General features: G+C 39.4%; 1 protein-coding gene across 8 annotated transcripts in view; it reads right to left on the bottom strand.

Moving 5' to 3' along the window:
- Mical (Molecule interacting with CasL) overlaps positions 1 to 16,441 on the bottom strand; it is a 688,331-nt gene that overhangs the window by 82,147 nt on the left and 589,743 nt on the right. For all 8 annotated transcript variants that reach the window (XM_067156726.2, XM_067156729.2, XM_067156731.2 and 5 more), the window contains one exon: positions 5,164 to 5,418. In XM_067156726.2, the coding sequence (XP_067012827.2) occupies positions 5,164 to 5,418 (255 nt within the window). The remainder of the gene's footprint in view (positions 1 to 5,163; positions 5,419 to 16,441) is intronic.

The following is a 16,441-nucleotide window of genomic DNA, read 5'->3' as shown; positions in this document are numbered from 1 at the left end:
ACTGCAGACTGGAGAGCGGAGCGAAACAGGTATCCCGTACAGCAGGCTCGGTGAACCACCCGCTACTCGCGTCCAGAGTGTCACGCCACCATACTTGCTACGCCAGAAAGAGTTAAGGACATTTTTTTTCATTTTTTTTTAGAATTCTTAAAAAGGGTCCGATATTTCAATGTGCAATGGTTTTAATATTTTTCAGGAGACATTTTTAAGGATCATCACAAAGGGTGTAATGTTTCAGTGTCTGTTCCTTAATGTATGCCATTTTTACTTTATAAGAGAATGATTATTCCTTACCATTAATTATTTGTCAGCTGATGATGGCTTGAAACAAGCTGAAACACGTAGTGACCAATTGTAACTCGTCACTAGTAAAACAAAATACACTATTTGCTCAAAAGTATCTGGACACACCAGTATAGTGCTCAGCAACAAATGACACATCGTACAAGTATAAAAGGAGGCGGGGAGGTTTGTATTGCTCATTACGACAGCAGAACAGCAAGATGTGTATGTCTTTCAACACAGGGAAAACCTTGGCTGCCACCTAAGCAAGACATTTGTAAGGGACAATTTTAACCTTACGAACGTACCCAAATCAACTGTCAGTGTAACTGTGATGTAATTGTAGAGTGGAAACATCAATGTACAACCACAGTGGTGAGCCGCATACAGTATACTGACACCCAGTCGGTTGTCTGTAGAAAGAATCACCATAGAATTTCAAAGTGCCACGCAAAGTACAAGCAGTCCATGGTTGTACATCACAAATTAAAAAGAACAGGATCGAGCAGCTACCCATAAACCAAACACTTCCCCTCTCAATAAAGAGCGTTACCTGGCATGGTGTAAGGAGCGACACTACAGGACAATGGACAGGGAAGAAATGGTAACTTCGGGCAATGAATCATGTTATAAATTGTGGCAATCTAATGGGAGGACATGGGTATGGAACACACACTACCCGAGTGTTTAGTGGCACTATGATGTGGGGTTGTTGTAACACTGCATGGCAATGTAAATGCAGGACATCAATGCTTTCGTACTGCCTACCACTGTTTATACCGACATGATAACGCGGGCTATGTAAGCCAACGGTTCAAGGATGATAATATTCTACAACCGGCCTGGCCCACCCAGAGTCCCAACATAAACCTAATGGGAGGAGTTGAACGGCATCTTCATTCCCGACCCCACCATCCAACATCAACACGTTTTCAGCTGCAGCTCTTCGAGAAGAATGGAATGCCATTCCCATGTAAACATTGTGCCCAGCAGAGTCAACCATAAGGAGTATTTCAGCAGTAAATTCTGTCTTCAGTGTGAGGTAGGTGTGCAGTGCAGATACTTTTCATCAGACAGTGTAACTGACAACTGTCAATATGGAACACAATGAAAATTGTAACAATCAGTAAAAAACAATTGCTAACTTTATTTATCAGGAACAAGAAACACTGATGTAACACTTTTAAATAAATCCTGTCTTCTTAGGCAAAGCACAGGAAAAGAGAGAGAGAGAATAGTATGAAATGCTGTTAGGAAGAAGAGCTGTGTTTTTGAAAGTCAACACTGGTTTTGTTGAGGTTTGCAAGGTTTCATGGGTAAAAAATCATACCTACTTGGAAATTCTCTGGAATGGGCTTTTATTTTTTGGGGATTTTAAGGTTTCAATTTTCAAACACTGGTTATACACCAGCTTTCACAAATGGCCAAGGCACTGACTACATAAAGGAAGATGCTCAAGTTTGAGCGCAATCAAGCATTCCTTTTTTTTTTTTTTTGTTCCGTTCTTTACATTTCAAGACTGTCTCTCGTACAAGCTACTCATAGAAAGTGCTTCTTTCTTTTTTCCCTGCTTGTATACGTGCCCACAGTGTGGCCACTCCTGAGTATCACACACTGGGCGGTTACAGCTATTTGCCAGCACATTGCTGTTGGGCATCTTTGACCTCTATTACATACCAGTGGAGCTGTCTCTCCTCGCAAGTTGGTTTGAGCAACATCCGCAGACCACAGCAGCATTCACAACTCTGCCGTGTGCATTTAATGATCATGCTGCTTTGGAGCCATACAGTAAGGCAGAAAAATACATATGAAAAACGAAAACAACACAGTTACAAACAACAGTAGAGAGAAAAAAATAATTTAAAAATTACATTTTTAAAGATGACAGAGAATCTCTCACTTGTGTGCTTATATTACAGAGCCAGTGCCTTCAACATCATTCTATGTGAGCTTATGATGGCTTATAACTGGGGATTTGAAAACTGAATGCTAAAATATAGTAAATTAAAGCCCACTCAAGAGTATTTCCAAATAGGTATTGAATTTTGTGACCCTGAAAACTTGAGAAAATCAGTGTCCAACATAATCCCTTGTGAGAATATACATGTACACAGCTCCATACACTGCTGTCTTCAACTTTCCCACCAATGCAAGCAGAAGTTCATTAAAGCAAGTTCTTAGTGCATTGCATTTTCACAGCATTAACTTCATGTTCTTAAGCTATAAGATCCACTGTGTGAGTAGTGTAACCTTCACACAGATGTTGAGTATAGAGCTTGACTTAGGATTGAACCAACAACCTCTTATGACGTTATAAAATGCTATCACATGAGCAGAATATGCACACGGTGAGTCGAGTCCAGGTGCAACAGCCAACAAGCTACATGGGAACTGTGTACAGTAGTGTCAGCTAATAACAGACCACAAGTGTCTATATACAATTCGTACTTGCATACAGAACTGGATCGTGTTGTCAGGACATTGTTTCAAGAAAAATTCCCTGATAATCAAGCTCCAAGTCATACTACAAAAATTAGTTAACAAAATTTGAGAAATTGAGAGAGTCTGAGATAACAAGCAAAGACACAGAGTTTTCATAGAAGAGGTTCTCGTGGACACTGGAGCATCACCTACAAAATCCCCAAAGAAAATCCAGAACTGGATCGTGTTGTCAGGACATTGCTTCAAGAAAAATTCCCTGATGATCAAGCTCCAAGTCATACTACAAAAATTAGTTAACAAAATTTGAGAAATTGAGAGAGTCTGAGATAACAAGCAAAGACACAGAGTTTTCATAGAAGAGGTTCTCGTGGATACTGGAGCATCATCTACAAAATCCCCAAAGAAAATCCTTTCGGCACTTTTCTCACCAACTAGGAACTTTGTACAGATCTGTGAAAATAGCCATGAAGTTACTTAAGATAAATCCCTGTAAGTTCATACTGTAGTACAAGAATTTAAATCCCGGTGATTTTTTGAGGAAATAAATTCAGTTTCTTCAAGGGAATTAAGAAGAGCGATAAATAAATGCATTAGTCTTTGTCAGAAATGTTTGGAAAATTAATGAAAGTATTTCCAACATCTTGCTGCATGACACAAGTGAGTACATGTAATAATATTATTAGCTAGTGACTCTGCTAAAGCAGAAGCTCATGTTGCCATCCAAGATCCATTCACTGTACAGAAAACAATCTGCTCATGCGATAGTTTTGCTCTATACATAACATCTGGTCAGACATCAGACAGACAGAAAAGGGAAGAAGAGTATAGGGATTGGTACACTTGCTACAACCTTGTTTGACAAATGAGAAGAGACTATCTTCTTACAATAAATTACAATTCTGTTCTCCTAGACACACATTATAACATGCCTCATTTCACAAGACATTCATCCATTTCATTCAGTGATCTCTATGCAGCCCAAAAAGCTGTGAACTATTCACAATAGAAAATATCACACATTCGAATGAGGGGACAGGATAATAAGAGAGAATCTAATATACACATGGCATATCCAGAGTAAGTTTAAGTTTGCAAATGTTTCACCTCTTAACGACCTTTCTCTATTTAGGTCACATTGACACATCAATTCGGTACTCAACCAGATCAAATGACTGAAAGAGTAGGAATGCAGGCCTCCTTTGAGAAGACGAACATCAGCGGTGGACCACAATGAATGATAAGTAACTACAGTTCAAGTACCTGGGTGAAATATGGACATAAACCAGAAGGTACCAATGTCAGGATCCGCATATTAGAGCGGGCTTTAAAGCTGATAAAAACCGTCCTTAGTAAGAAGACGCTGCATATAGGAGCAAAGCTTAGACACTACAGCACCAGTGTTAAACCAGGATTATATGCTTTGGAGACTTTAACTATGACGACATGGGGAAAAGTCTGCCAGCTAGCATAAAGAGAAGGCAGAGTATTTAAAAAAAAAAAAAAAAAAAAAAATTACAGACAGGTTGATGATCACGTAGGATACGACTGAGATCTCGTGAGGAATTATACAATCAGATGGAATTAATAACCAGGTAAAAAGTAAAAATATTGTATGGCTAAGAAGATTATGATTTTCACGAGACCGAAGGCCACAAAGTTGAGATGACTGCAAGAACGTGAAAAACATCTTGCACACATCAGTATCCCAGAAAATAAAATCAATGGCAGGCATGAATTTAGATGGATGGTCTGTGTGTCTGGAATCAAAGTCCAGAATACAAAGAGCAAAAAGAAGACCATGCTTGATGGAGGCACTGGCAGGATGTCAAAGCCAGCAGTAGAGAGAGAAATTAACTTAAAGTATGAAAATGACATGAAAGTGTGTAAGACAAGCAGCCCAACGCCATCAGGATTGTCGTTAAAGTTTGAATGCTTGGTATAATATTCTCCATCGGTAGCTTCCTGTGCAGGTACATATCGCTCCTAAAATAATATCACAGGATGTGCAGTGGTGTCTCAACAACAAACCACTTACTGGAACTTGCGTTCTTCAACAAACCACATCACAGATGTCAATGGATCTTCCTTACATCATCAGGAGAGAGCTAAACAGTGCAAGAACAACCTACTTCTGGAAGAAAGCAGTGGCCTGCTGCAGACAGTACACAGATCAGAACCTACTGGTAACAAATGACAAGGACATTTCAGACACTGAATTTGAAAGCATTGGATATGTATGACAAGGACATGGTTGGTGAGCGAGTTAATATTTTTAGCAGGCATTCAAAACTTACTTTCTGGATATGCTTTGTGCATACATATTGTATTTCCTTTCCAAAACCTATATAAAATGACAGATCATCTCATATTTGGCACTTGTGAACCAAGAGTGATGGAAATAAACATTTGAGATCTTGTAAAATGTAAAATATTACTTACCTTGCCCTTATCCTTAGACTTGGTGAACTTGAACCTAAATTTGTCCTTGCCCGAGGAGCTTGTGTTGGGAGTCTTCGGTGGAGACGGACTAGCAGATGACTCTTTCTTCTTATGGAAGAAGTCGGACACAGCCTGGATGATGCTTTTCCTTCGTTCAGGATCTTTAGACTTCTTCCTGTCCTTGGTCGTAGCACCTTCTTCAGGCGGTGACAAGGAAGGCGAAGTGCCCGCATTGTGACCCACGTAGAAAGTAGCCTACGATGAACATCAGTTCAAGTTAGAAACAATCAGCAGCTACAGCAAGTACCACACGACTAATAGGATTACAAGAGCAGATCGAAGCGTAATGCACATTTAATACAAAAGAAATATTGAATGAGTGGCAAAAACAATGGCATACATATGTACGAAGAACCTCTGGAATGTACAAGCGGATAATAGATGAAACTTGGAATCGGACCATCAAAATCAGATGCTGAATCGAAAATGTTGGCAGTCTTCAACTCCATGAAGTCAATCCGCTGTAGTCAATAGACTCATGTTGTCACTGCGAGTATGAACGGTTATAAAGAAAGTCTACTAACGGTTATACGACATGTCTTTTCTGTCCTTTTTGGTGGATGTACAACGTGAAGACCTCCAGGAGAAAATGCAGCAATGGAAGAAGAACTTCATGAATTTGGACTTTTGACTCAGTCTCAAGAAGACACAGCATATGGAGTGTGGCACGCAAACTGATGGTACCATCAGCATCAGCAGAGAAGAATTGAAGGAGGTGAGACGTCGGCTGCCACATACGCATCTGTCACCTGGATAAAATAATGCCAGGTGTGTGATCATCAGATACCCCTATGTTCAAGGTACACAAATTGATATGTTCAGTTACGGATCAGAGTGCTGGCCAGTGATACAGGTTCTTCATACTACAGAAATGAGAATGTTCCGATGGAGCCTTGGACTAACACGATTTGATCACTTAAACAACGAGTGGGAGTCGCATGAACATGTTCACAATAAAGAGGACAGTCATGTGGCTAGAGCCTGAAGGCCAGCGACCAAAAAACAGGCAGATGGATCACATCAAGGAGGACATGGTCATGTGAAAGCCACCTTGGATCGGTCGGAATCAGATGTGCAAACAAGCAGACCCGTCATTGTGCAGGAATGATGCAAGGAAGATACCGGTGTTTCCAATGGATTATTTATTACTTTCTAAAACATCCTTGGTCCTCACATTTTTCAGAATATGGCTTTTTGAGTACGTTCACAACCACAATATACACAGCTTGTAGTTTTATGTGGTGATCAGAGCCACAGTCAAAATGATTCAAAATAGTCCTACAAGTCCAAGCGGTGAGAAAAGATTAATGAACCATATTTACCGAGACCTGACAAAGGACAACATTTGTCTGCATACAGGATGATTCACCAAACCATTCCATACTCTCAGATGTATAGGAGCTTATAATACAGCACGAAAAAAAGACTGCCCAAATCAACATCCAGTTTTACATGAAATCCCAACATATTGGCTGGGATACAAATCACAGCTGTTAGGTGCCTATTGCACCCGCACAGTATAGTAGACATCGATACAATCTCCGAAACAGTGAAACCAATCGAGTGTTTTTTGAAGTTGAACTATACTTATCCCTACTGCAAAGGTAATGCCTCTTGCTTTTGAAGATATAGTGATGTGGAAAGGTTTCATTAATAGTAACATAACTAACGAGAGTTACACAACTTCCAATAATTCATTTGTCGTCTTTTCTTCCTATTTTGCAGTTTAATAAACCTAACATTATACTCTAAAATGTGTTAAAACCAACCATCTTTGGCCTTTTGATGTACTAATACTTTGTAACGGACCAATAAAATCTGCATTGCATGTAATAAATTTCATGGTTCATGGTATTGAAAATTGTAAATAGATATGATACAAGTTTATTGAAGTGGTCAACCTATTCAACACAATATATTAGTGCGAATGTTTATAACTTAAGCATGACACTTAAATTGGGACATGTTTCACCCTTGTTGTGGGCATCGTCAGCCAATCTATCAGCCTCAAAATTAATTGACATCGGGATCCCGATACATTCATATTAAACCAACATATAACTAAAATAGTAGTATGGGTTAAAAATATATTGTGACGGTCCTTTACTGACAGGTGAACAAGATTTAGTGGAGTTCTTGAAAGAGTCTTTGAAATAAAATGTAAGATATCTGATGTTGGCACTTATTAAAATAATGATCATGTGGTGAGGCACTCTCAGTCTTATGAAACAATGTTTAACAATTAAAGAATACATTAACACTTGATACAAAATAAAACACTACGTTAAGACACTATGTACAATATATTAACACTTGATAAAGACCATGTTAAGACACTATGTACAGTCACAGGGTAAAGATTTAAGATGTCTGGTTGTTAATAAAATCTGCCGTCTTCAAATCAAACTCGGGGGTTGACTAGCCTACGGCAACTCCCTAGCGCACAGCGCGCTGCTATGTAGTTTCAACAGGGACAAGCCTAAGCCTGTATACAGCGTATAGCCTGCCAGTATCGGTCCTAGGGAGTTACACAAGACCAGCAAGTCCCCTATCGAAAATCAAATTCCATATGTCCCTGTTAGATTGCACCACTCTGCAGAGATGACTTCATCCCTGCTTTCTCTCTTCTCGCAACAGTCATTTCTTTTCCACGCCACTAGGATACGCCGTACTGCACCACCCACAATGTCACCAACACTGGTATTTCATCGGCAATCATAATCATTTCTTTCATCCCCAAATTTGTTTTGAGGATATACTTCCGGATGAAACGTTTTCTCATCAGCATAACTTCATGTTACACTTTAGTCAACTGTAAAACGAGCTTTGTGCCAACACTGTCACATGTGGGTAAACAGCTGGACTATTGATACATGGAGTTGTTGGTGTTACTGTAGGCGTTATGTTTACATTTATCACATGTAGGTCTTGGTGTGTTTCGTGGGGATTGAGTGTTTTGGTTCTAGATAGTTTTTCTGTGTGTTATTATAACATGGATTTTGCATTGTGAGTATGAGTTTATCACAAAGCTGCCAGTGTTTGTGTAGTTTAGTTTGACTATCTGTTTGTGTAATTTCACAGCATTAGCACTCAAATCTATCACCTGTGGGTGTATTAGTATTTTGTTTTTAACTGAAAGTTTAGTTTGAAATATTAACTTTTCAAGGTGTAATCTCCTGTGTAGTGGAGTGCGAGTGAAAATGAATACTGTACATAATTTACAAGTTAGAGAGTTTTTCCAAGTTTCTGATGAGGAGAAACTTATAGTTAAGACACTCGGAAGACCATTACCAGACATAAATACTGTGCAAAATATTAATACTGGAAACTGACAGTTCAGGAGGGTGTTTACTAATTAATTTTAGCACTGAATTGGATGCTGTGCTAAAAGGTAATTTGGAAAAGGTAACTGTTTTCAAAGGAACATCCAAAACAATTCAAAATGAACTTTTGCAAATTAGGTTGGAGGTATGCAAAGAAAAAATATCAAAACAAACAAGGGAATCAGAATTTTTTGCTATTATAGCAGATGAAACCAGTGACATTTTGAATATATTCCAGATGGCTGTTGCATACCGTTACATAGTAAGGGACAAACCAACAGAAAGGTTTCGGAGTTTCCTGTCTCCTGCAAAACATAACGTACAGAATTAGCTGCGTGTTTATTGGAAATATTAATGAAGCACAAAGTAAATGAAACTCCCCAAAAATTAATTGCAGGGACATATGACGGGGCATCCGTTATGGCTGGTTCCTCTGGTGGGGTACAAACTATTGTAAAAAAAGATCCTATCCCAACGCAGAATATGTGCATTGCTATGCCCATCAAGTTAATCTTGTAAAGAGCAAGGTGGCATCAATCAACCACAATATGAAAATATGTTTTTCAAGTTTGCAAAGAATTTGTTCATTCTTCTCCACCAGCCCAAAGTGGCCTGCGATACTTGATGACGTTTGCTACGGGCTTGTCCTACTAGGTGGAATTTTCAATCATGATGCGTAAACACAGTTTATGACTGCAAGGAAGACATTATTGAGTGTATGAATCAAATATTGGAAGGTGACTCTCTAATGAGTGAAACTACAATTTGTCAGGCTCTTGGTCATAATAAAGTTCTTTCCAGTTGTAGTTTCAATTATTGGTTGGAATTCTTCTGTAAAGATATGCCACTAGTCAAAGTTCTCTTCAGTCAGCTACAACATGAAGACACTGATGCAGGTTCTGCACATGAGGTCAGCATTTTAAGTAAATATCTCCCAGAAAAAAATTGACTTCACGACTGGTAACGAACCTACTGATTGCTCACTGAAGAAAAAGAAATTGGACAAGACTGAATGGAAAACATAAGCAAAGGAAGTGTGTGATGTGATAAATTCCCAGGCTAAAGATCGCTTTAGCTTCTCAGGTCATCCTGTAGCTGCATCATTATTTCTTCCTGAGAAGTTCCCTGAAGGTACCTTACAGACAGTGTGTTCAGTCTATACGTTTTTGGACAAACTGAAATTACACCATGAACTATCTTCCATCTCATCATCATCATCATCATTTCCCTTTATGCAGCTGTAGCCGGGTAGGGGCAAATATGGTTCCTCTCCACTTTCTTCGGTCGTTCCACCACTCCTCCTCCAACACTGTGTCCCAGTCCAGGTTTCTTTCTATAATGCTGCATTGGATGGTATCCTTCCATCTCAATCGTGGTCGTCCACGGCCTCTCCTTCCTTGGATTTGCATTTCCATCACCTTTTTTGGCATTCTTTCGTCGCTCATTCGCTTTATGTGCCCAAACCATCTCAGTCGGCTCTTCTCTATTCTATCATTCATTTTTTCCACTCCAATTTCTTCCTGGATTTTCTCATTCCTTATTTTGTCTCTTCTACTCTTCTGTATCATACTCCTCAAGAATTTCATTTCGGCTGCCTGTATTCGACTCTCATCCTTCTTTGTCATTGTCCAAGTTTCTGCTCCGTAAGTTGTTATGGGTACGTAATACATCTTGTACATACTATCCTTTGCTTCCATTGGCACATCTTTGTCCCATAACATATTTCTTACACTATGATAGAAACAACTTCCAGCTTGAATCCTTTTACTAATCTCAGCATCCAGTCGAGCATTCTCCCTTAATTCACTCTCCAGGTATTTAAACGTTTCCACTACTTCCAGGGGCTTGTCTGCAAGTCTAATCTGACCTTTCCCTTCTTTTTCCCCTCTAGTCATAACAAGAGTTTTACTCTTTTCTACACTTATTTTCAATCCACACTCTTCAATCTTCCCATTCACCACATTCAACTGTTCTTGAACCTTCCTGTCGTCTTCTCCCCAAATCACAATATCGTCTGCAAATAACATCATGTTCATTTCTCTTCCTCCATATGCTGCTTTTGCTGTTCTCATGATGTCATGCATTACTATTGTGAACAGGATTGGTGATAGAACACTTCTCTGTCTCAGCCCACTGGTTATTTTGAACCAACTTGTCCTGCCAACTTGTGTTTGCATGCAACTACAACATTCCTTATACAATGCCATGATCATTTTTATTAATCCCTGTCCAATTCCTTTTTGCACCAGACTGTCCCAAACTTTCGTCCTAGGGACACTGTCATATGCCTTTTCAATATCAATGAATGTCATCACCATATCATTCCCGTACTCCCAATGCTTTTCCATTAGTTGTCTCATAATGAAAATGGGTTCTATTGTTGACCTTCCACTTCTGAAACCAAACTGATTTTCCTGTATCTGCTTCTCAACCCTCAACCTTATTCTACTTTCCAGTATCCTTTCCATTATCTCAGCAACATGGGATATTAGAGTAATTCACCTGTAGTTCTTCAAAACTTTCTTATCACCTTTCTTGAAAATTGCGATGATTATTCCTTTTTGCCAATCCTCAGGGACCTCCTTATTCTCCCAGACATTCCTGAGAACCCGATATGTCCACTGCAGGCCTACAGCTCCAGCTGCCTTTATCATCTCCACTGAAATTTCATCTATTCCAGCAGTTTTTCCATTCTTCATCTTTCTTACTGCCATTTCAATTTCATTCATTGTAATTTCTTTATCCATTTCTTCGTCAACTAATTGCCTTTCCTGGTCGTCCATTGAATGACTGTCATCCGTTCTTATGTTCAGCAGCTTCTGAAAATACTCTCTCCATCTATTTCTTATTTCTTCTGGCTTTGTTAAAATTATGCCACCTTTATCCTTCACAAATCTGGTGTTTACTTGATCTCTCTTTTTGTTTCTTAAGATACCATACAGTAATTTCTTGCTGCCCTGCATATCATCTCTCAATGTCTGTGTGAATAAGGCCCAGCTTTTCCTCTTTTCTTCCTCCACTACTTTCTTGGCCAAATTCTTTGCCTCCACATATTTTCTTCTACTTTCTTCATTCTTAGATGTTTTCCATGCTTTCCATGCCATTTTCTTTTCCTTCACTTTAATCTTTACCCTATCATTCCACCAGTGTGTTTCTTTGTCTTTCACATTTCCTGATGTTCTACCACACACCTTTTCTGCACATCCAACCAGTGCTTCCTTAAATCTTTTCCATTCCTCTTCAACATTCCCCACCTCTGTCCTGGGTACCAAGGGTATTATTTCCCTTTGGAATTCTTCTTGTATGCTTTTCTCCTTCAACTTCCATACTTTAATTCTTTTCTCTCTTCTTAATTGGAGTTTTTCAATCTTTCCAACTTTCAATTTTCCTATCACAACTCTATGATCTCCACCAATGGCTTCTTCAGGCATGGCTGTTACATCTACAAGGTTCTTCCGGTGTTCTTTCTCTATGATTATATAATCAATCATGGTCTTTATTCGTCTGTCTCCCCAGCCATACCTTGTAATCTTCTGACTGTTCTTCTTCCTAAACCAGGTGTTTCCAACAATCATTTGATTCCTCATGCAAACATCCACCAACAACTCGCCTTCTGGATTTACATTTCCATATCCAAAGGGCCCTACAACATCTTCCTTTCCTTGTCTTTCCATTCCAACTTGTGCATTTAGATCTCCCATCAATAGTACTTCCTTATCTTCTATCTGTCTCTCCACTTCCTCTAAGAAGTCCTCTAGATGTTCATCTATGCAACCAGTTTGTGGGGCATACAACTGAAATAGATCTTTCACGCCATTTTCAAACTGGAGTCTCATCATCATCATCCTATCACTGACGTACTTTGTATATTCCAGATATTCTTGGATTTCTCTTCTAAGTATGATGGCCACTCCATTTTTTGCTTCAGGTCCTCCGCTGTAATACAGCCTGTATCCTTCTCTCAGAGGGATCTCCCCTGTACCCCTCTTCTTGGTCTCGCACAGTCCAAGTATGGCTATATCTTTTTCTATCATGAAGTCAACCAGTTCTTCTGTCTTTCCCGTCAGTGTCAGTACATTAACTGTTGCAATTTTGATGTAGTTTGGTGCTGGTTGCCCATTTTTCACAGTTTCCCCAGCACCTGAAGAGCTGCGCGTCGCTTTTAGCAGGGGACACCCTAACCTTTTCCGAGGCACCATATCTGCTTTGTCCATATAGGCTATTGTTACGATGGGCTCGCCACACCCAAAGGCATTTTATACCTACTGCCAGGGTCAAAATTAGGCCGCCCCTAACATGGAGACAGATGCCTTTCGTAGCCGCTCCTCTGGAGTACAGACGCTACGGGTATGCCCCTTCCGCCATCTCCGCCGTACCGAAGTCCACCTTCTCCGCCGTAGATGCCGTTGAGGTCTTCACTCGTAACCCTGAGCTGGGACCCATACCAGATGTTACACACCAGGTCAGTGTGCTCTGGGACTCACATAGGCAGGGGCGCCACTCCCTGGGTAGGGCTGCCTCCGAAGAGGGTCCCTACCTGCTACCTTCCATCTATTTAGCATAATAATTCAGATCATTGTCGGGTGCTGTTAGTCTAGCAGAGCAACAACCTACAGAGGATGTTCACTGTGAGCTTGAAACTATTGAAGTTAATTCTTACAATCCCTATGGTGTCTGTCAAAGCAGAAAGAATAAAAACTTTCTTAAGGAACTGTATGACCCAGGAAAGATTGTCGGCCTTGGCAATGTTTTCTATAGAAAGAGATATGGTGATGGAAATCACAGACTTCAATCAACGGGTGACTGACAAGTTTCCATCAATGAAAAACATGAGGGCAAATTTTCAATTCAAGTGACCTAAGAATAGCTGCAGTTATACTGCATAATTAACCTCTTATTTCCAGTGTTTTGATTGCTGGATATATTTAAATTTTAATAGGAATGCAGTTCGCTGCTTAAGGATACTAGGGTTTCTTGTTATTTCTGTAAGCCTCTCATTTAAAATTGCCACATTGAAAATTTTGGTGCAACACCCAGCTTCAGATACCACCAGTCGCCACTGAGAAGTACCTAGTAGGTCAAAGAGGCCAACATGTTTTTACTACGTGACATAACCTCTTCTAATCAGAAGAGAGTAGTCTGTATCTGGACTACTAAGATATCCTTACTCCTCACGGTGGCTTTATGTGTCCATCAACATGTTGCCTTCGGGTGTCCTTGGCCGTTCCATGGTTCTAGGAACTTTCTCTATAGGACAATCTTCGCCACTTTCAATTGTAGAAATAATTTATATATTTTCTCTTGAGTTATTTGTTTGTTTTAATGGTGTCAATCTTATGTTAATTTTAAGGACATCTCCTCTAAAGCATTACTTTGTCAATTTATATATTTTTTCATCTAAACAGTGTTATGTGGCTGAAGATGTTGATAATATACCAAACATGTACCACTTTTAACCATTAAACTGCATTAAGCAATCACTGTATCGACTAGGTGGAAAAATAAATAAATACTTAATTGTGAATCATATTCAGAGAGCGACAGACAAGGCAGTAAAATACATGACTGCACTTAGCAGACTGATGGGAAATATTAAAGGTCCGAAATCCAGCAAACGACGTCTTCTCATGTCGACAGTTCAGTCAGTGCTCCTATATGGCTCTGAAATCTGGGCTGAATCCTTGAGATTTGCTTGGTATCGGAGAAGGATAGCTGCCGTACAACGGAGAGCGGCTTTACGCAATGCATGTGCATGCCGCACGGTTTCTGAACCTGCAATCCTCACAGTGGCAGCAACTGCCCCAATAAACCTACTCGCATTGGAGCGACATGAAATCTGGTGTACCCAAGGAGAGCTGGGAAAGAAAAGTGCAAAGAAGCGTGCCTTCAGTCAACGGATGAGGCGATGGCAACTCAGATGGGAAAGTGACCCTCGAGGCAAATGGACCAAGCGACTGATACCACGCTTGGATATCTGGGTTGAAAGGGCCCATGGTGAAGTAAATTACTACCTCACGCAGCTTCTAACAGGAAATAGATATTTCCGGGAATTCCTGCATAAAGTGGGCAGAGCGAGTGATGCAGCACGCATATACTGCGATGACATTGACGACGTATTTCACACTTTCTTTGTGTGCAGCCATTGGACGATTCAGAGAAGATGCGTGGAAACTGAACTAGGAGAATTGACAACAGATAATATTATTTCTGTGATGTTGCAAAACCAGGAATCCTGGGATCGCGTGGCAGTGTATGTGGAGGATGTCCTTCGTTAGAAGAAGAAGGATTTGGAAGCAGACGAACGTTCGTAAAGGAGAAATGAAGAAAGAAGAATTCTGAAAGACAAAGCATGATATCACCCTGAAGTAATGCGAGAGCGGTTCCGGGGTGATGATACACATCATGGGAATAGGGTGTGTGGTTTTTAGTGGAAAAAAATCCCACACACTTGTGGAGTGCGGACCCTTCACAAGTGTCTTCTGAAGATTTTCCACAATCCCTCATTAAAAAATATTATTATTATTATTATTATTATTATTATTATTATTATTATTATTATTATTATTATTATTATTATTAACTTCATTGGACACACTAGACCACTTGAGTCTTCCATGTACACTTTTTCTTTGAGGGTTGTACTGTTTGATTCTTCTTATCTGCCCAGTACTTTTTCATTCATTCTGATCGCAGTGTTCTTAATTCATCTGCAATTTCTACAGGACTTCTGTGCATCATTTCAGTTCAAAATTTGTAATTCTTAAGAAGGGTGGTAATTTTATTCTTGTTCTCTGCATCTGTAATTTCGAGTCCAACTGTTTGGAGATCGTGTTGAATTTCTTTGATCCAATGCCCTCCTGTCTTCTTTCCCAGATTTCTCATCACTAGTTGTCGTAAAATCCTGTTTTCTGGTAATCATAAAATGTGAAAGAAATAAGAGATTATTTTCTTCTTCATCGCGCTGGTAACTGGGTCAATCTCTCGATAGACATTTTCACTGGGAAGGATTCTCCAGACTCCTTCAACCTGGTACTTTTTACTTATGCAAGTTCTGATAAATCTTCTTTCAGTTTTGAGGAGCTGACCAGTTTTTTTTTTTTTTTCAACAAGGTTTTGCAAGTGTAAGTGGTTTTGGGAAAAGTTACAGTTTTGTCGCATTGGATCTTAGTGTTTATTGACAAGCATTTTTTGTTATAAGTTGACCAGGTTAGAAATTGTGCTGTTTTCATTTTGTTGGTTCCATTTATCCATGTTGCTTTCTCGCTTAAGTTGTGTATAATGATTTCTCCAAGGTATTTAAATTGTAGGACTATGTTAATTTTTTGATCATTTATGATGACTTTATGTCAAGGGGTTTCATTGGCATGACCTCAGTTTTCTCAAAGGATATTTTTAATCCTATTTTTAATGCAATTTTCTGGAGACTGGTGATCTCAGCATGGACTCCTTCCATGTCAAGAGATAAGAGAGCTAAATCATCTTCAAACCCTACGCAGTTTGTCTTTGTTGAGGTTTTTGCTCCAATTATGATTTTAGGTGGATTATCTTTTCGGCAAATTTTCATGATGTAATTTACAGCCACATTAAAGAGCAGTGGAGATAATCCGTCACCTTGTCTGAGGCCTGTATTTATTGTAAAAGCATTTCACATTTCTCTCCTGAACTTTACTTTTGAAATTGTGTTGGTTAAAGTTTGTTCAATAATTTTGGTAATTTAGGATGAAGGTCTGAGGATTTTTAAAATAGTAGGTCTGTGTATACTACCATAAGCATTTTTGAAATATATGAATGAAATAAACAGCTGTTTATTTCTGTATTTGTAATATTCCATTATTAGTTTCAGGCTGAGAATTTCGTCTGGGCAACTTCTGTATGGGCAAAATCCTCCTTGGTAT

Source organism: Anabrus simplex, chromosome 12 (genome assembly GCF_040414725.1).
Source record: "Anabrus simplex isolate iqAnaSimp1 chromosome 12, ASM4041472v1, whole genome shotgun sequence".
NCBI lineage: Eukaryota > Metazoa > Arthropoda > Insecta > Orthoptera > Tettigoniidae > Anabrus > Anabrus simplex.
Note: the sequence above shows the minus strand (reverse complement) of the source record. Positions and strands in the feature narration are given on the sequence as shown.